This window comes from Crocuta crocuta, unplaced genomic scaffold, assembly GCF_008692635.1.
Source record: "Crocuta crocuta isolate KB4526 unplaced genomic scaffold, BGI_CrCroc_1.0 scaffold147, whole genome shotgun sequence".
Lineage (NCBI taxonomy): Eukaryota > Metazoa > Chordata > Mammalia > Carnivora > Hyaenidae > Crocuta > Crocuta crocuta.
In genome coordinates, this window is record NW_027532594.1 from 7,122,968 (window position 1) to 7,144,754 (window position 21,787).

A 21,787-nucleotide genomic window follows, 5' to 3' on the forward strand; every position below is an offset into this window, starting at 1 on the left:
GGGGTAAAAATGAAATTTTGCTATTAGAAAACAAAACCAAAGAAGACAAAAACATATCAGTTGTCTGGAATAGACTTATGGATATCTAAACTGCACATTTGGTGGACAGAGGTAGACACAATGAGAGGTGAAATAACAAGCATGTACACTTCCCAGGAAGCCACTGTAGCAGGCAAGGTGCAGAAGGGGTAAATGGTGCTGACTTGCCAACAGAAAATCCAGCACAGCCATGATAAAGAAAGTAATATGAGTAACAACCCACAGAAGAAGTGCCACAGGAACAGTAATGTATCCATTACAAGGTTAAGTAACAATAGCAGCAACAAAAAATAGATGCACCATTACTAATCTCATGAATCTGGCAGGGCTGTATAAAAGTGGCTCCTATCCTCAGAGCACTGTCCCTCATTCCCCTTGGATACATGCCATCTGTCTATTTCAAACAGAGAGAATGGCAGTGATGGAAGTACATTTCCATTTTTCTCATGCTGTCACTCACTATCACGGTCCTGCCCTGCCAACATAAGTCCTGGCTTCTTCCCTACCACTTATCCTACTCTGCTTCACTGGGATTTTTTTTTTTTCTTTGTAGGAAAGTAACTATTTGTTTGCTTACTATTTCCTGTTTGTAATTCAGAATGATTTATATAAAATACTCAGAAAATAGTTTTATATTGTTGATATGTTATATTTCACACTTCCTATAGTGAATAACATCAGCTTATTTTTAAGGTACAGCTGTAACAGAATTAAATAAATCTGGAACAGTTATTACATACAGCATAGCAAAACTAGAAAGAACAATCACACAATGGAATAAAATCTATAGCCTCGCAAGTGCAGTATTCGAATTTCAACTACCAACTTTCACACTTTTGAAGAATTACAAATTATGCTGCTGTTAGACCAGTTTCTATTTTTAGCAGCAGTTATGCTGCTTAATTTAATCCCAAAGGAATGGGAAAAAAACCTTTCAGTTAAAAGCAAATTCACTGACTATTTTTGTTTTATTTCAAACAGGTACTATTTCCTAAATATTGCAGTTTTTTAATTCTTCAAACAGAAAAAAATCAAATTGTAATTATGAATCTTAAAAACATATTTAACTAGTTTACTGATGATCTACTTGAATGCTTTTTAAACATCTCATGAAAAACGTTATAACCATTACCACTCAAGATATAAACCTCAATTTGGTTAAGAGCAAGTGGCATGTGAAGCCATGGGATAAGGGAGGTGGGAGACAGAGAAGTATCCTCTTCTAAGCTGACAAATTTAAGACCAGAGGTTACAGAATTAGTTTAATAGTATATTTTACAAGCAATATTATAAGCTCCTAAGTTATTAATTTTACAGTCTCTATATCTCAATAAAGGAAATTTAGATAAATTTTACAAGAAATGATTATAAAATCTGACTTATACCAAGTTTCTTTATAGGTAGGATGTTCAACGTTCATAGAATTTTTTTTAATCCCCACTTTTCCATCTCCTGTGAAGTAAGGGCCAGAAGAATTCTCTATTTACAGGCTTTGAAACTTTGGTGTATGATTCAGCAAAGCAGCAGAAATGATTTATTCAGCAGGCACTGAACTAACTGCCTTACATACTTTATTTCTAAAACATACAACAACCTTACAAGTGTCACAAAGATTAATTTTCCCCAAATCACATACCTATTAGGTAACGAATCAAACTTTAAAAGCAGATCAACAAAATCTAAAATCAGTGCTCTTTTCATTTAACCATGCTGGTTCAATTTTTTAAAAAGTTATTGATCATTCCCTTAACTCCCAAGCTCTTATTTTGTAATGTAAACACCTGTTTCCTTATCTGACTCTCCCATTTGAAAATTCTTTGGAGCTGGTGCTGTATTTGAAAGATCATAATATCCTGAAGACCCAGCACCGAGCACATAATATGTGCTTAATAAATATTTATTAAATGAACAAACCCTTAGCAACAGATTTATTGTTTAAGGAAAGGAACGGTATAAAAGCCTTGAGTATCTGAAAAAAACAAATCTATGAAAACAGAGGGACTTTGATACAACTAAGGATTACAGAGTTACAGGGGGCAAGGGTGTGGGATGAGTCCTCAGCTTACTGAACTTTCCTGCCCTGAATAACCCAATGTCCCATGCTACGCTGCAGTCACTACATCAACACAGATGTATCCTCCTCTGGTTCTCCAGAAGCTAGGGATGACTCAGCACCTTACCACTCTTGCTCAAGAACAACCTCCTAAAGAACCACCAGAGCACAAAGAATTCTTGGCATTGAACTGATGGCTCTAATATAGAATGAGTATCATGGAAAAGAAAATGAGGAGAAACAAGATAAAATAAGTTCAAAAAGTTAAGCAAGGAAAAAAATGTGTAAAAATGAAATGTGTGAGTCAATTTTTTTTTGGAAACAGTATGTCTTTTATTATTGTAAAGTTGGTAGTTCTGTAATTGTATTACTTTACCTGGACAAGGTACAGACCACTTCTATAGATTTGCCTCCATCAACTCTACCCCACACAAATGTGTGGGGCCACACACGTAAAGTCTCATGGACATAAACTATTCTGCCCCCAACCCCCATCAGTTAGGATTAGATTCAGCTATGAGAAAACACCCTAAAATCAGTGCCTTCAACATTCAATTAGTGGCTTCATGCTCATAAATTAAGTCCAGAGGTAGGCAGCTGGTACTGGGCACTCAGGTTTTTTCAACATCTAGTTAGTTGCCTAATTAAGAACTTGCAACTTCAGAGATTGGGCACATTCAGGGTGGTATGGCCATAGACAAGAATTTGCAACTTTAATACAGAGGCCTTTTCACTATACTCTGAAGAGCTCCATACACAGGATTCTTTTAAGAATGTTTTTATAAAGTTAGTGAAAGCTATGCTATTTTGAAACCTTGCTAAATGATTTGGGACTCTTAAACTGTTTAAAGTATTAGCTATCTCTAAGTAACATGTGCATCTAAAGAAAGCAAGCGACCAGCATTCTTTATATCTGATTTCTGAATGTCCCCTCTTAGTGTCATGTCAAATTGAATTAAGGCAGCAAACTCAGCAGGAATAAAGACTACCGTTAGGAGAATAAGCATATATATACAGGTTTCAAAAATTTTTAAGAGTTTGAGCTTTGCAATTTGACTGATGTTGCCTAATTCAGAAACTGCAATAAAGATGTTTCAGGAAAGCTCCAGAGAAACTTGTCACAGCATAACTGCTGGCTTTTAGACACCATGGCAAAACTGTGTGGAGTTGGCTATTTTCCAACTCTGTGTAAGTAGGGCTTCTATAACAAAGGTAGGTATCTCTGTAACAGCCAGTACTTGGGTACTGTTAATCTAATCTTTTACAGAACTTAGAAGTACACCAAATATTAAGTCCTCTGTATTTCAACGTATTTTATGTCACTCTCCCACTTTCCTTCTTCTATATTTTAAGTGCCTAGGTTTTGTTTCTTAATTGAACTGATAAAATCTTAAGTTTATCCACAGCAAAATTAACTATATTTTTTGTAGATCCATTTTTGATAAACAGAAAAACTAACATGTACCTTTTCACTAATTCTGAGGTCTGCAATTTTTTTTTCTGTGAAGTGGGAAACAGTAAATATTTTAGACTTTATGGGCCATACTGGGTCTGATATAACTACTTAACTCTGCCACTGTAGCCTGAGAGCAGCCACAGACAGTAGCACACAAGTGAATGTGCATGGCTCTGCTGGAACAGCACAATTTCATTTACAAAAACAGGCAGCGAGAAGGATTTGGTCCATGGTTACTAGTTTGCCAATCTCTGCTCCAACTGATTAGACTTCATCATCCAAAACAGAAAAGTTTATGTTTTCTCTTTTCTTTTTAAAACAAGCTGACTGGTCACCACAATCAAAATCATGCTGGCCTAAGAGTATCCTAGGAGACTGAATAAGAAATGCTTACCTCCCAAATCTCAAACTCAATATATACAAGATTTTAAACAAAACTCTAGAGAGCTATCAAGCAGAAAAACTTGGTTGTGAACAGGAAAAAGGGTATTTATGGAATTTTTCATATTTTCTTCTTGAAGGATCTCTTTTTAAGTTTTATAGCACTGTCATTACCTTAATCTGTTTCCTTCCAAGCAAAGCCTTTCTTTGCTTCTTTCTAAAGTTTCACTACACCTTTCTTTCCCCATTCCCACAAAACCACAACATGAATCAAGCAAAACTTACAGTCACAGAAAGCAAATGTTATATCACCCATTACCATCTAAAAAAAAAAAAGTCTTAAGTACTCTTAGCTCTAGAAATGACATTTTGAGAATTTATTCTTAAAAAATTTAAGAATGTACATGAACATTTAAATGTTAAGATATTGGGGCGCCTGGGTGGCTCAGTCACAGTTGAGCATCTGACTTCAGCTTAGGTCGTGAACTCAAAGTTCATGATCTCACGGATCATGAGTTCAAGCCCTACATCGGGCTCTGTGCTGCCAGTGTAGAACCTGCTTTGGATCCTCTGTCCCCCTCCCTTGCTCACACTTTCTCTCTGATTCTCAAAAATAAATAAGCATTAAAATAAAAAAAATAGATATTAAGATGCTAAGACAGTATTACCAATAGTGAAAAAAAATTGAAGACAATATAAACTTCCAAATTAGGAGATTAATTATGATGTATCTACATCATAGATCTATGGCTCTCATACCAATTCCTGCTTACTGGTTGTTTCTGTAAATACAAATTTATTGGAACACACCACATCTATTTGGTATAATCTATTGCTGCTTTGCTAACAGGCAGAGTTGAAAAGTTGCAACAGAGACCTAGCCTGCAAAGCCTAAAATATATACTATATGGCCCTTACCGAAGTATGCCAACTTCAGCAACAGATAGTGTTGTAGTATATTTCCAGGCATGAAGAGATGTTTATGATATATTTATTTCAGGTGATATTCAGGTTTATTTCAATTATAAAAATATATATAACACATTAAACAAGATAAAGATTTTATTATTTTCTTTTTGCTTATTTTCCAAATATACAGTTTGTGTAACAAAAAGGCAGGAAGAAGTCATCTACTTCTAAATGACCCAGAAATTAAAAAAACAAAAAAACAAAAAATCTAAGTATAATCAATAACCATACAAAAGGCATATGTATATTACTTCCTGATACAGTTTCTCTTCATTTTCTCCTTTCATTTGTAAATAATGCTTTGGAGTTTCACATTATTCATGCCATTTTATTTCTTCAACTAAAGTATATATATTATTTAGAACCATTGGCTTTAAGTTACCAATCCCATATTACTAACAGAATTATATCCTTCAAACACCAGATGTTTCAAAGGTCTATTTTTTATACATTTGTCTAGTATATCTTTGTATTTCCAGTGCTAAACATGATTGGTTTCCTCATTTTTTTTTAAGTTTATTTCCTTTGAGACTGTGTGCATATGCACACAAGAGAGGGAGAGGCAGAGAGAGAGGGAGAGAGAGAATACAAAGCAGGTTCTGCACTGTCAGTGCAGAGCCTGACACGGCTCAATCTCACGAACCATGAGATCATGACCTGAGCCTAAATCAAGACTTGTACACAACTGACTGAGCCATCCAAGTGCCACTTGTTTCTTCATAAATTCTCTGTGTAGGCATAAATTCTCTGTTCTTTAAATACTTTGTGAAAGCCCAATGTTAGGTGCTAGACCATAGGCTGCTCATAATCACAGTCCCTGAACTCATGAACTTTTTACATTTTACTCAGAGATAAAGATGAGTAAATAGGCAATTATAGCATGTCAATTCTATATCCAAAAGTATCTAACTCAGATTTGTGAGAATATAGAAAGGCTTCTCAGAGGAAGCAACAGAAGAGCAAAGTGAGGAGTGTTGCAGTATAGACAAAAACCTGAAAGCAAATGAGAACAGACATGGCCTGGAAAAATGTAGTTAGGAAGAAGCATAAAATTCAATGGAGAGAAAGGCAAAATGTGTATGTGTGTGTATGCGGGCATGTGTAGATTCTGTGACCTGTGTGGATTTCCATTTTTTAAAGTTCCCTTTAAACTTTGTGGACACATTGTGGAAACGCTAGGGACAGAACTTTAATAGGAAAATTGGTTTCTGGGGCTGTTGAAGTAAATTCAGGAGAGAGAAGTCAGTAGAGATGGAGAAAACCTCAAGAAGGATTTAGAGCACAAAATTTAGAGGTAACTAACTGAAATTTGGGAGTAAGGCAAAAGAAAAAGAATCAAGATAAGGCAAATTTTTGGTTTAGCCAACTGGACAGATGTGACTGTTTTTCAAAGAAAACTAAGAAGGAAGAGTAGGCTGATTTCTATTTTGAATTTGTGGAATTTTACATGTTCACAGAATTTCCAAATGGAGATTTACATTAAGCATAATTAGGTACACAGATAAAGAGCTTAAGAGGGAGATGTGGGAGATGTCTTCTAGAGAAGGCAGATTTGGAAGTCTAAATAATGGATGGGTAAAAACTGCTCAAGAGAATACAAAGACAAGAGAAGGAGCATAGATCAGAAATTTGAGGAATACTAATATTTAAGGGAGGAATAAAGGATTTCAATTTATATGGGATATGAGAGAATGAGCCCCTGAGAGGGCTGCCAGGCAAGTATATTAGTAATGGAATCAGAGGGCAACATTAGAAATGCATAAGAGAAACATAAGCAATGATTGGCTGGATCAGAGACTTGAAGCAGGATGCAGATAAAAGTATATAGAAATGGCAAGAGATATTTCCAGAATGGCAGAGGAAGAACCTTTCAAATCCACTCCTCTCCATAAAAGCAACAGGAACACTGGCAAATTCTGTCAAAATTAACTTTTTTCAGCCCTTTGGAAATTAACTAAAAGGCTTGCAACAGTCCAAGGAGTGTTTATTCAAGAAAGCCAGTTTATTCAAGAAATCTTAGCAAGAACAGCAAACTTTGTGGTACTCTCACTTGCCCTAATCCAATCCCCTCCGCTCCCCAGCTCCAGAGCAGCCTTGAAAATCAAAGTCTTGCAACTACAGTAGAATAGAGAACAGAATAGATTGGTAGTTTCCCAAAAGGCTGATCACCAGAAAATTGTCACCATTTGACCTGCCTGGCAGCTCACTGAAAAGCTCCATTCTCAGGACTTGTCTTTATTTGATCAGACTCAGAACTCACTTCATGTGTACAGACAGTTCCATATGCAACATATTTGTGGAAAACAATCAGTAGCAATTGTTTAACATTACAGTTGTCTGAGGGAGTTTTACCAGTTGCAGCTAACAAGAGGCTAAACAAAAACTTAGAAGGAAAACTGAGGACTGACATAGTCCTGGGAATTCATAAGGCTATGCATGGATGTGTGGAGCTATGCTCAGGAAGAGCTGAGAAGGCGCTAATCTCTCAAGAGTGACTGACCTTGAGGCTTTGCACCAACACACATGCATATAGAGCTCTTCAATACTTGATCTTAGCCAAAAGGACGAGAAGTGATAGAGAGCTCTTCAACAAAAGCTGGAAGGAGATCTATTAGCTCAAGACATTTAAAGGAATTTCTGAACAATAAGTTAGCTAAACAGGGATTTCAAAAAGAACATAGACCGTATAGAATTAACTCAGGAAAGTCACTAAAGAAACAACATCATCAGCAGAACAAAAACAAATCATGAGTTAGGGAGAAATATGACTTCCTCAACTGTCATATTGCTCAAAACGTCTAGTTCCAACATAAGACATACAAAGAAAAAGAGAATGGCCCACACACATGGGGAAAAGGAAGTCAATAGAAACTGTCCCTGAAGAAGCCCAGATCTTACTAGACAAAGACTTTAAACCAGCTATTAAAAATATTTCAAAGAACAAAAGGAGATCATGTCTAAAGAATTAAAGGAAAGTTTGAGAATGTCTTACATAATAGAAAATATAAATATACAGAAAGAAATTATAAATGAGAATCAGAAATTTTGATGTTGAAAAGTACAATAATTCTATTGTACTAAAATTGTACTAAAGACAGTCAAGAACATATTTGAACTGGCAGAAGTATTCATGAACTTGAAGACAGGTTAGCTAATTTGAGGAACAAAAAAGAAAAAGAATGACAAAATATTAACAGAGCCTTAGAGATCTATGGAATTCCATCAAGGATACCAATATATACATAATATAAGCTTCAGCAGCAGAAGAGAGAAAAGGATGGAAAGAATGTTTGAATTTTTTTACAATGTTTTATTTATTTCTGAGAGAGAGAGAGAGAGAGAGAGAGAGAGAACGTGAGCAGGGGAGGGTCAGAGAGAGAAGGAGACACAGAATCGGGAGCAGGCTCCAGGCTCTGAGCTAGCTGTCAGCACAGAGCCTGATGTGGGGCTCGAACCCATGAGCTGTGAGATCATGACCTGAGCTGAAGTCGGATGCTCAACAGACTGAGTCACCCAGGCACCCCTGGAAAGAATATTTGAAAAAAGAATGGCAAAAAATCCCCAAATTTGATGGAAAATATTAATCTGCATATCTAAGAAGCTTAGTAAATTGCAAGCAGAAGAAATTCAGAGATCCATGCCAAGATGCATCATAACCAAACTGCTAAAAGACAAAGAGAAAATCTTGAAAGTGGCAAAAGAGGGGCACCTGGGTGGCTCAGTCAGTTAAGTATCAGGCTTTGGTTCAGGCCATGGTCTCATGTTTGTGAGTTCAAGCCCCGCATCTGCACTGTTAGTGCAGAGCCCGTTTGGAATTCTCTCTCTGTCCCTCCATCTCTCAAACAAAAGTAAAGTAGCAAAAGAAAAGCATTTTATCATGTACAAAATTTCCTCATTAAGATCAAGAACTTCTCATTAGTACCTACGGAGGCCAGTGGCATAAGAGTCAAAGTGATGAAAGAAAAAGACTACTAACCAAAAATTCTGTAACTAGCAAAACTACCGTGTAAAAACAAAGGAGACCTGGGTAAGGTGGGAAGGAAAAAGAAATCAAGACATTCCCAACTAAATGAAAATTGAGAGAACTTGTCACTAGAGGACCTGACCTGCAAAAAATATTAAAGGGAATTTCATTTCAGGCTAAAATGCAAAGACAATAGGCAGTAACTTAAATCCACACTAAGCAATAAAGAGTACCAGTAAAGGTAACTACATAGGTAAACAAAAAAGATAATAAACACTTATTTTTATAATTCTTTCCTTCTATGTCACTTAAGACACGTGCCTAAAATAATAATTGTAAATTTGTGTTGAGAGGTTTATAATATGTAATGATGTAATCTGCATGAATGATGTTATAATGGAGCAAAATTTTCATATACTACAGGATACTGAAACAAACAAAATTTTAAAAAAATAAAAATAAAGACACAGTTCAGGGGTCTGGGTGACTCAGCAGGTTAAGCGTCCAACTCTTGACTTCGGCTCAGGTAATGATCTCATGGTTTGCAGGATTGAGCCCCGTGCTGGACTCTCTACTGACAGCACTGAGACTGCTTGAGATTCTCTTTTCTCCCTCTCTGCCCCTTCCTTCTCAAAATAAATAAACTTAAACAAAAATACAGTTCAGTTTTCATAAAACATGGCCCTGACTGGGGGTCAACTATTTCAACTAGAGCTCAACTGAAAAAAAGTGATCAGTGTCTAGTCTCTCTATATATTTTAAGTTTATTTATTTTGAGAGAGGCAGAGACAGTGTGAGCAGTGTAGAACCTGATGTGGGGCTCCGTCTCACAATCCATGAGATCATGACCTGAGCTGAAATCAAGAGTCAGATGCATAGCCGAATGAGCCACCCAGGTGCCCCTATGTCTATGTACAAGGAAATTTTGCCTAAAAAAGGCTTTAATCTCATACCTTTGCTTCAAAACTTAATTCCCATGTACAACGCAACTTCACGGTCTTCATTTCCCTACCTACAGCATGAGTTCCTTGAAAACATGCACCATGTCTTCTTATTCTTCCTACTCTCAGTGCCTAGCAGAGAGCCTAGAATACAGTGGGTATTTGATACATGTTGGATAAGCATGTGTGGCTTAATAAAATATATATATATTTGGTCTTTGTGCCCAATTCTTGGCACAAAAATTCTCCTAAAACCCTTGGTATTTCCTGAGTGACAGGATATCTTTGGTTATTAATATGGACCCCTTTCTATTACAATGGAATTTATACTAATGAGGTGACTCTTGACGGGCTATTTAGATAGCTTCAGAACAGGGACTGGTTGCCAGAGGAATCAACCATATCATTACAGGATTGGTATTTTCAACCCCATTTCCCACACACCACCTCACCTCCAGGGAGGGAAGGACTTAAGATTTAGTTCAATCATAAACAGCCAGTGATTCGATCAATCATGCTCGTGTAATGAAACTTCAACAGAAACTCTTGAACAATGAAGTTTGGGAAAGCTTCATGGTTGGTGCTCAGGACCCTTCTTAACTTTGCCCTATGTATGTCTTCATCTGACTATTCATTTGTATACTTTATAATAAACTGTGCAAACACAGGGTTTTCCTGAGTTCTAGAAGTTACTCTAGCAATTTATTGAACCTAGGGGTTGAGAGAACCCCCAAATTTGTAATTGGCCAGGCAGAAGTACAGGTAGCCTGGGTATCGAATTGTGGCTGGCATCTGAAGTGGGGGCAATCTTGTGGAATTGATCCCTTATCCTGTGGAGTCTACACTAATTTCGAGTAGTGTTATAACTGAACTGAATTACAGAACACCCACAGGTGATGTTAGAGAACTGACAGTTTGTTGTTGGAAAATCAACATAACAGGATGTCTTTCCACTTAGTCCAGTAGAAAAATTGGACCACTTTTATTTTTTCTCCTCACAATTTCTTTTCAAAACCTAACAAAGATATTTATAATGTTCTCCTACCTTCCCTTATTTGCAAGGGGACCAGAAGGGATTGAATTAGGGATCAACCTTCCATAATAAACAATAAACTAACCAACAGTAAAATATAACAAACATTTTTATGATTAACGTGTCAAGAATGTGATGAAATGACATGTCCAAAATTCATATGTACTTTAGTTTGCAATTATTATTATAGAAAGGAAACTAGTAATTTCTTTGTCCTTCACAGTGACTGGGCACCTCAGTTTGGGTACTACTTAAAGGCTCACACAATATGGTATACCATCACATACTTCTAAAAAGTATAGCTTTAAAAAACTACACTGTAACAGTGCTTTCAAACCAGAATCTCACCAAGAAAATGTTTACTTTTCAGACTAAATGTCATAAAAATAACTAGTATCTATTAATTTTTGCAAAAAATAAAATTCTGGCTTATAAAACAAATATTGTTTTGGGGCTCCTGGCTGGCCCATTCAGTAATATGACTCTTAATCTCAGGGCGTGAGATCAAGCCCCACACTGGGCGTGGAACCTACTTAAAAACAAAAACCAAAAAACATAAAAGCAAATACTGTTTTAATTTCAGAGGTTTTACAGCCAGTATGGTCACACATATTAATCTTTGTGGTATTTCACTGAAAGGTAAGTAATTCAAGGTGTTAAAGTAAAATTAATAATCTGATTAATATTTGAAAATTTACCTCTGGTGATTTAAAACAGTATTAATAGGGGTGTCTGGGTGGCTCAGTTACTTGAGCTCAGGTCATAATCTCATGGTTTGTGAGTTCAAGCCCTCCATTGGGGGGCTCAGCATGGACCCTGCTTCGGATCCTCTGTCCCCACCTCTCTCTGCCCCTTTCTAGTTTGTGCTCTCTCAGAAATAAACAAACATTTGAAATAAATAAGTAAATAAAAATAAAACACTATTAATAGCTAATCAAGATGAAATTACTGCTATCCAGTCAAATCTGTATATAAATGCCTGAATTTTCTTTCAAAGACATATAAATAAAATATTACAGGCAATTTAAATTATGCAAATCTATTAAACTGCACAACCACATTATGGTAGCTGAACACTGGAGAACCTTTAAACTTTACCTATCTACATGAAAGTAAAAGGACAATACACTGAATGAGAGATATGAAAATCTTGTTTGATAAGGCTTACAACTCAGTAATAAAGAGACAACCCAATTTTAAAATGGACAGGACAAAGGATTCGAATAGACATTTCTCCAGGAAGATATAAAAATGGCCCATAAGTACAGGAAAAGATGCTCAACGTCAGTAGTCATCAATGAAATGCAAATCAAAACCACAGTGAAATACACTTCACAACCACTAGATAGCTATAATCAAAAAGTCAGACAATAACAAGTATTGTAGAGAAACTAGAAACCTCATCTACTAGTGGTGAGAATGTTAAATGGTATAGCTGCCTTGGAAAATAGGCTAGTAGGTCCTCAAAAGATTAAACAAAGTTATCATATGACCAGCAATTCTATTCCTACATATATATAGCCCAAGATAAATGAAAATATACACCCACACAAAAAAATGGTACATGAAGGCTCATTATAGTAGTTTTCATAATAGCTAAAAGGTGGTAATAACCCAAATGTCCATCAACTGATGAATGGATAAATATAATACGGAACATCTATACAATAGCGTTATTGTTATTCAGCCATATTAATGGAATGAAGTACTAACAGATGGTATAACATAGATGAATAGGGAAATTTATAAACTACATCTGAATAAAGCTCTTACATAATTTTTTAACCTATCCATACTCATGGGTTTTTTTTTTTTGAGGTCTCTAATAAGAAGACCTAATTTTGAATATACGATTAGAGTCAATGCATACATTAAAATGAATTATTGGATTTGCATCATAGAAATTATGAATATACTGAGAGATGAAACTTAGCCACTAAACAACTTATATATCTTTATTTCCATTTAATGATGTATTAAGTATACTATTTTAAACCTTCAATCACATTAAGATATGTTGTCAAATTACAGAGAGATGCTGTACTTAAAGTGATCATTACCAAAAACAGATAAAAAATTAAAGATTAAGAACTGTCAATGTAAGAAAGTTTTTCAAACAGTAAAACTTTCAGGCTTTACTTAATAACAATAAAACTAAACTACCAAACATACTTAATATTTGTTCTGTCTAAAGGCAGAAGCAGCATAGCCTCTTCCCACCCCTTAAACATCNTTACCTAACAGTACCAGACTGATATGGCCAATTAGTTCTACTAAACATAAAACTGGTTACATGGGGGCCTGAATAAGGCAGTTATATCATGAAAATTAGAATTCCAAAATGTTAGACAAGAACATTGCTGAATTTATCAAACACAATGAAAACGCGAAGTCAATGGAACACCATCTTTAAGTATTAAAAGAAAAACTATTTTTTAAATGGTTGCTTTAGAGTTTATAGTATACATTTAATCTACATCCATGGTCAAATAACATTATACTGCTGTTTCATGGGTAGTTGCTTTAAAACACTATTCCAAATTCCTCTCTCCTGTCCCTTCTAACATTGCTATCTAATTTCACTTATCTATACGCTATAATTACCCAATACACTGTTCCTATTATTTTGAAGTTATCTATTACACCAATTAAGAATAAGAAAACCAAAGGGTTTATTTTACCTTCGTTTATTCCCTCTCTAACTTTCCTTTTCTCTGGAGAATTTAACATTTCTTGCAAGGCAAGTTAACAGTTCTTGTTCACAAGTGTTCTTCAATTTTTGTCTGAGAAACTTTTTGGTTTCCCTTCACTTTTGAAAGATCATTTCAATGTATACAGAATTCTACATTGATTTTTTTCTTTCACCACTACGTATTTCACTTTTCTCTCTTCTTGCTTGTATGGTTTGTGAAGAGAAGTCCAATGTAATTCCTAACCTTCTTCCTGTATAGGTAAGGTGTTTCTTCCCCCCTCTGGATTCCTTCAAGATTTTTTCCCGGTCTTAGGTTTTCTGCAGTTTGTATATGATACGTCTAGGTGTAGATTTGGTAGTAGATATATTTGGTGTCCTCTGAGCTTCCTGGATTGGTGGTTTGGAGTCAGTCATTAATCCTAGAAAATTCTCAGCCATTATTACTTCAAATATTTCTTTTGCTCCTTCCTCTCTCTTTCTGATGAGCCAGCCTATCAAAGGCATTCTTCACTTGTTACAGTGCTTTTGATTTCTAGTATTTTCTTTTGATTCTTAGAATTTGAATCCCAATGCTTACATTACCCATCTGTTCTTACATATTATACACTTTTGCCATTAGATCCCTTGGCATATTGGTCACAGTTATTTTAAATTCTTCTGACAATTCCAAAATCTCTGCTATGTATCACTAGGAATTAGGTTGAATTTACAGTATAAAATTTCCTCAAATGTCCTTGTGGGTTTTTTTTAAAAGTTTATTTATTTTGAGAGAAAGAGCACACAAGCAGGGGAGGGACAGAGAGAGAGGGAGAGGGATAATCCCAAGCAGGCTCTGCACTGTCAGCACAGAGCCCAGTGTGGGGCCTGAACTCATGAACCATCAGATCATGACCTGAGCTGAAATCAAGAGTTAGATGCTTAATTGAATAAGTCACTCAGGGGTCCCTAATGTCCTTATCTCTTCTTGTTGTCTTTGGGTTTCCCTAGAAACTCCCTAAAGTGCAATCTTCATAGTTCTTTCATCTATAATCCTTTATTATTACACAGGAGCCCTGTTGATGTGGTGGTAAAATGTAGAGGGAAAGGAAGTATTCCATAATCCTATAATGAGATCAGAGTCTTTTAGTGGGTCTGTATCCCTGGCTGTGGCTTTTCAAAGTACCTCTCCATCTTTTTTTCCCCTCTTAGATGAGACAGCAAGATTAGAAAGGAAGTTCGTTTCCCCAAGTTTGGTTAGGCTCTAGTAGTTTCCCTTTTGGGCAGGGAGAGAACAGAATGCTGCGAGCATATTTCAACATGGTTACTATTCATCTCCTGCTGGAGGCATGAGGAAATACCCGCCCCCCAATCTTAACTGTGAGAATCTGGTGGAGCTTGTGGAGGAAAAACTTAACAAAAGTTTGGGAGCCCTCTGAACACTGGACCCCCAGGAGTTTTTAACTATCAAGCTAATCCACACTCAGCTTCTGGCTGGTCATCAGTCACAGTTTTCCTACTACTTCCTAGTTTCATTAGCTTATGCTCCCAGCAAGCTGTGATTCTTTGTATTCACCTGTCTCTCCAGTTAGGGGGGCATTAGTTTACTCTGTGACCTCAGTTCTCTGACGTATCTAAGAAGAATTGTTGCCTTTTAAGTTTGTTCAACTTTGTTCCTATTTTAAGGACAAGAGTGGTGACTTCTAATTTCTTTCATGTCTGAGTGGAAACCAGAATTTTTATGTCCTTGTGATGTATTCCCATCATTCCTTGTACACTTTTTAATTTTCTGGAACAATAAGATGTTCATCTTGTAGTTTTCTCAAGGGAGTCTTGGTTACTTTTAGCAGAGAATACTGTTTAGAAATGGATGCAAAGTGTGCTCATTGCTTATGGGAGTATCATTACTTCTAGAGTCTCTAAGCACGCACTGAGAAGTTTATATATTTATATACATATACACACCCTATGTTTATTTCTCTATCCACCCAATCTTCTCTGGATACGGTAAAAACTGACTTCATACTCATACCTCCAATTCCAACCCAACACTCCGGAGACATTCTAGTTATCCTTATATCCATGCTTTTCTCTTGTCCAACAGAGAGAAACCTGGCTCTCATTTTCCTAATATATTTACTCATTTGCACAATCCTAAAAAAACATAAAACGTAGTTTCAGAACTACTATCCACTACCACTAAGAAAAGCACATATACTGACTAAAATTCAGTATTTGTGTAGTGCTTATTTTGGCAGCACCTATACTAAAATTGGAATGATAAGGAGAAAATTAGCATGGCCCCCATGCAAGGATGATTGGCAATAATTGTTTACTCTTCCTATGGAGGGGGGAGGAGTGGTAAATTTTCCAGATAATGAAACACACAAATACTAACTACACCTTATTAATTTTGACAAATGTGTGTATCTTTATTAAGTTATGGAACATTTTCCATTTTCACCACCCCAAAAATTCCCTTGTACTGCTTTTCAGTCAATCCTCACCTCCAGTGAGGCAATCAGTGTTCTGATTGTCCACAATCATTTTGTCTAGCACTTCATAAAAAATGGAATCACACTGTATAATATTCTTTTGTGCCTGAATCCTTTTGCAGTACTGTGATGTTAATATTCATCCAGGATGTCACATGTATCAATAATTCGTTCCTTTTTGTTGTTCCATAGTAACTTTGTATATGGATATATCAGTTTGTTCACCCATTTTATATATAAGAGATTCAAAGTACCTAAGTCACACAGTTAATTGGATGAGAAGAATTCCAAGGACTTCAGAACTATAATAAGTACTTTAAACTCTTGATCCTTAGTGTGGTGTTTTTACTTTACCAAAGCACCACTTCAAACAAATTTTTAAAATAACAAAAACTCCAGAGATATATTTTTTATCATATAAATTTAGTGACCTACAAGGAACTGCCTACATATAATCACATTACAGATGTAATATTTAAAAGAATCACCACTGTGATATTTTCAATAAATTCTTAGTAGGAAATGAAAAATATCCTAAATTAAAAGGTCATTGAATCAAATATTTTTAAATCTTCAAGAATATCTGTATAGTTAACAACACTGACATTTCTTCCATAATCAATCCATACTCCTTCCTAATCCTTACTTCTGCCAATGCTGATTTCAAATTTACCTGGCATTTCTCAAATATCTCTTAAACATTTACCTTATTTTTAGTCTTAAATGAAAGTAATTTGTATATTCATTAATGTCTTCAGTTTAAACTTATTAACTACCAAAAAGAATACTCTCTTAACTCTAACATTTCTAAGCAATTTTTAGCCTTCTGAGTCTCTCAAGTCTGTCAAATCACCCATTTTTAATTCCCTACTTAGAAAACCTATCAAATCTGTCTCTCCTTAAAACATAATAAAAGACAGTTCTTCAACCCACAATGTTTAAGTTCCTTCTCAAACTACAATTAACTTAGTAACTCCGATCTAAGGATGATAATTTTTCTGTAGTATGAAATGCTCCTACTTTCCCCTAATCAAAGTTTATGGTAGCGCCATTCAACATGACCGTAAGTCACTGCCACAGACTGAAGGGTCAAGAGAACACCAAGAAGGAGACTGCTATTAGGTTGGGATGTCCCACCACCTCCTGTTGCCCCAAACATACATACCCTACATCTTGGCCCAGTCTCAATGAACTTCCTTAACATGAGGTAATGGAGAATTTGAGGTCTCCTCCTCAAAATATATGAATGAATCTATGGATCTATTATATTTGATGTAAGCCCACTGCATAACAGTTCCCCTCTAATAGGTTTCTAGAGCTCTCAGGTATTCCAAAACAACATCCATCTCATAAGAACATGGTGAACTATAAAGTGCACCTTAAAGTACTGAGCACCTGAAGATGCTATTTTAATTTGAAATGCTTCCACAAATTAGGGGTTATTATCCTAATTATCCTAACATGAGAACAGATTAACTTTACACCTAATCTACCTTATATATGATAACCCATGATCTTAGTCTATAACACAAATAAGGTAAATGAGATTAATGGATTTATCTTATTTCATTTATAAGCCACAATCCTTAGCTCATAATTTATATGAAATAAAATGTCAATTACTATTTTCAGTGAAGAAAATGAAAAGTTTAAGATGTAATCAGAGCACTGAATAGAACTCTAAAACAAAACTTCCCAATATCAGTCATTACCATCAAGGGCAAATGATGGTTTCATTATTAACAGCTATGACAAAGACAGCTGTCTAGAATTTGGCTTCACCTTTTGGTTTTAGCTTCTGAAAATTCCTGTGAACTTCTACTTTCATTAAAATTTTTGATATAGCCAAGATAACACGTCTAAAGAGCTAGACTCCACATCTAATGAAATTAGACTTCTTTGAAAGAAAAAAAAAAAGTCAGGCCTGTAAGGTTACCTGCTCATGTTTCCTTTTTGCTCTTAGAAAAACTTTACAAAGTAGGTTAATGTTTAAGGCATACTTTCCTCAACTGGCAGAGAATGTAATAATTTACATCCTACTTCTTCCCTATAAATATAGTGGCCAAAATAAGGGAGATTTATGGAAGGCAATGATTAATCCAGAGAACAACTTGAGTAGTCAGGCAACTGATCATATCATCTTCAAGAATTTTAACTGAAGATAATAAGATGGAAACGAGAAAAGAACATAAGTTCTTGGAACACAGCAAACTGCCTTGAAAGGGAAGGAAAAATAGAAACTTTTGACCCCAGTTAAAGCATCAATGAGAATATACTTCTATCTGAAGGTTAAAAAAAAAAAAAAGTGTTAAGAATGCAGGTANAACTTTATAAAAAAAAGAATGCAGGTAAAATAAAGAAAAGACAATTAAAGGTAGTAAATTTAGAAACCGGGTTATTACAGTTACGCTTACAAAGAAAGTATCGTTTAAAAATACTTTCTTGCCTATTGTTCTAAGGAAATTAGGAGAATAAACTATCAACCATACATTTTTACTGAACACCTAGTACATAAATGGTTTTGTATAAGTAATGTGGATTTTTAAAATGAATTAAATATAGTCTCTCACCCAATCCCTAACTGGGGATAGGCATTGGGGCACAAAGACACATATAAAACAGAACAGAAGTGGGACACAAAATGCCCAGGGAGCCTAGGGAAGAGAGAAATTATTTAGAATGGGAGTGTGGCAAAAAAAAGATTTCACAAAAGTGCTATTTGCACTGGACTTTAGATGGGCAGGAATTTAATAGGCAAAGACAGAAAAAGGTAAATCAAGAAAAAATAGAAGGAATAATATAAGAAAGCATGGGAGTTAGGAAAAAGTGGAGGATATAGTCAGGAAAATCCAAGTATCTAAGTGGGGCTAGAATACAGGGTTCATGGTAAAGAGAAAAATGAGAAAAGAAAGCCTAGAGGGGCGCCTGGGTGGCTCAGTCAGTTAAGTGTCCAACTCTCAGTTTCACCTCAGGTCATGATCTCACAGTTTGTGAGTTCAAGCCGAACACCTCTACTTCTGCACTGACAGTGTAGAGCCCGCTTGGGATTCTCTCTCTCCCTCTCTCTCTGCCCCTCCCCTGCTCACACAGTCTCTGTCTCTTTCAAAATAAATAAATAAACTTAAAAAAAAAAGAAAAGCCAGGAAAGGTGGATTGAAAGAGACTGAGGAAGTCCCTAAACATTACACAAAAAATTCATTTTTAGCAGTGGGGATTCAAATTATTTTGAGCCTTAGAGGCACACATAATCTAGGTTCTTACTATCAGATGAGCCGGTGTTTGAATTATATTTCACTTTTACAACTGTTACCTTGCAGCCATCAATCACCAACTCTCCTGCAAGATTTAGAATAAATGCAGAAATGAGTTAAACACTAAATTTTAAAGCATATCCAGCTGTTCAATGGTCAACATTATTATAGATAAGTAGGGTGACCATATAATTTGTCATCTAAACTAGGATCTTTCAGAATAAAGGGAGGGCACTATTAATAACTATGCTAGTATAAATTAGGAACATCCCAAGCAAACGGGGGTGGATGGTTAACCTCGTTATCAAAACTCCCAAAATCAAAGGGACTCTTTACTTTTTCTGTCTTAGATTCTCTTCAACAGGAAACTCCTACTATTGAGCAGGAGGAGAATCTAGTATATGATACTGAGATTACTGGCTATGGCATTTTAAAGAGATAAGCACACATTAAAAATTAAGAACAGATCTATTCTTTTTATAGTAACAGAGACTTGAAGGGTGAATAACTTCATGCAAATCTGTCAAAGACTTCTTTACCTTAACGAACAACAATCATGAAGACAGAGGAACAACATTCTGATTACTAACCTCACAAGCACATTTAGACTCAGATGGTATTCCTGGAATTTGTGTTTAATTTCTTATTTGAAAACAAATTAATTTTCAACTATAACAACCATCTCAAAGCATATTACTTTTTGTTTTAATACACTACAAGAGAAAAAATGTTTTTACTGCTAAAATTACAGAAAACACTTGATGGTTTGCAAAAGACTGTTATGTGGGTAGTTTCAACACTTGGCCTTTAACCTCTTGCCAAATACCACATCACATGTGTTCTGAATCACCAGTAAACCCAGATGCCCTTATAGGCAATATTTCAAATCCATCCAGAAATTAAGAGACAAAACAACATGGTCTTCATGAATGAAGAACATCTAAAAGAAAGAGTGTGTGGGGGGGGGGGGGGGGGNAAAAACAAAGGGAAAGAGAAAGAAAGAGAAAGGAAGAATCAAGTGAACCAAGAATTTCTAATATCAGGACATTAGGACAATATTTAACTTCTTTCTTTTTCTTTTAATGTTTATTAATAAAATTTTTAAAAATGTTTATTTTTGAGAGACAGCATGAGAGGAGAGGGGCAGAGAAAGAGGGAGACACAGAATATGAAGCAGACTACAGGTTTTGAGCTGTCAGCACAGACAGCCCGATGTGGGGCTCAAACTCATGAATGGTGAGATCATGACATGAGCCAAAGTAGGATGTCCAACTGACTGAGCCAACCAGGTGCCTCTTACGTATTTTTTGAGAGACAGAGCATGAGTGGAGAAGGGGCAGAGAGAGAAAGAGAGAGAGGCAGAGAGAGAGAGGGAGACATGGAATCTGAAGCAGGCTCTGCACAGAGCCTGACGCAGGGCCTGAACTCATGAACCATGAGATCATGACCTGAGCCAAAGTTGGAAACTTAACTAACTGAGCCACCCAGGTGCCCCTAATTTAACTTCTCTCTAAATATTCATTCTGATCAAAGTCTAAGACCTGATAAAGAAGGTCTTGGCACTACAAAAATAAGTCAAACTTTTGATATTAAAAAATATTTTTATTCACCTATTCCAGGGGTTGGCCAACTTTTTCCCTAACAGGACAAATAGTAAATTTTTTAGCCTTTGTGGGCCACAGAGTCTCTTGCAACTATCCACCTCTCTATTTCTATTTTATGTTTTTTGGAGAGAGAGAGAGACAAAGTATTATACACTTAGTATGGATCCCAATGCAGGCAGGGTTTGATCTAGTAATCCTGGGATGATGACCTGAATCAGAATCAACAGTTGGATGCTCAACCGAGCCACCCAAGCATCCCTATCCATATCCTTCTGAAGCACAACAGTACCTACAGATATGAAAATGAATGGAAAGGGCTGTGATCCAGTAAAACTTTACTTACAATAACAAGTGGTGGGGCTGGACTTGGTTCTCAGGTCTATATAAGAGTATAAGCTCTTTTCTAGAATATAAGCTCCTTTTTATCACTTTGGTCTTGGAAAGTGCCTGGTATATAATATATGCTCTGAAAATGTTTATAGATGAATCATATTATTTAATAATCAAAAAACAAGCAAAATGTCTGAGCTACCTTGGTACAAACATTGCGCTTATTGAGTATAGAGTTTATAGGTTGCTATTTCTCACACAAAATATTTGTAATTTTTTCATTAAAAAACTTTAATTGTAATATTAATCATGGTCATGTCACTATTGAACTCTGCTTACCCAAGATTAATACTAATTTTCTGGCTCTTTGAGGCCATTTAAATAAATAGGTAATCTGATTACACAGTATAAGGACTGGAGCTGAAAGGTCATGTTGAGTTAAAGCCAATATTAATACCATGGCAAGTGAGAGTCAAAAGCAGGTGGAAAGAACCCTGCAGAGAAGACGTGTGTGCAGAGAACGGAAGAAAAGACAGGACTATCTGTACCATGCAGTGAAGATCTGAGAAATTTCTCTGCATTGTAATAATAAATCTCCTTTTT

At 35.8% G+C, this 21,787-nt stretch overlaps 1 protein-coding gene and 1 pseudogene across 2 annotated transcripts in view; one reads left to right on the forward strand and one right to left on the reverse strand.

Annotated features, from left to right (window-relative positions):
* REV3L (REV3 like, DNA directed polymerase zeta catalytic subunit) overlaps nucleotides 1-21,787 on the reverse strand; it is a 175,192-nt gene that overhangs the window by 123,709 nt on the left and 29,696 nt on the right. The window contains exon 2 of one of the 2 annotated variants that reach the window (XM_077779953.1): nucleotides 17,137-17,157. The exons of the other annotated variant lie outside the window; for it this stretch is intronic. Within the exon in view, the coding sequence (XP_077636079.1) occupies nucleotides 17,137-17,157 (21 nt within the window). The remainder of the gene's footprint in view (nucleotides 1-17,136; nucleotides 17,158-21,787) is intronic. 2 annotated transcript variants of the gene reach the window in all.
* LOC144244724 (U6 spliceosomal RNA) lies at nucleotides 15,747-15,847 on the forward strand (annotated as a pseudogene).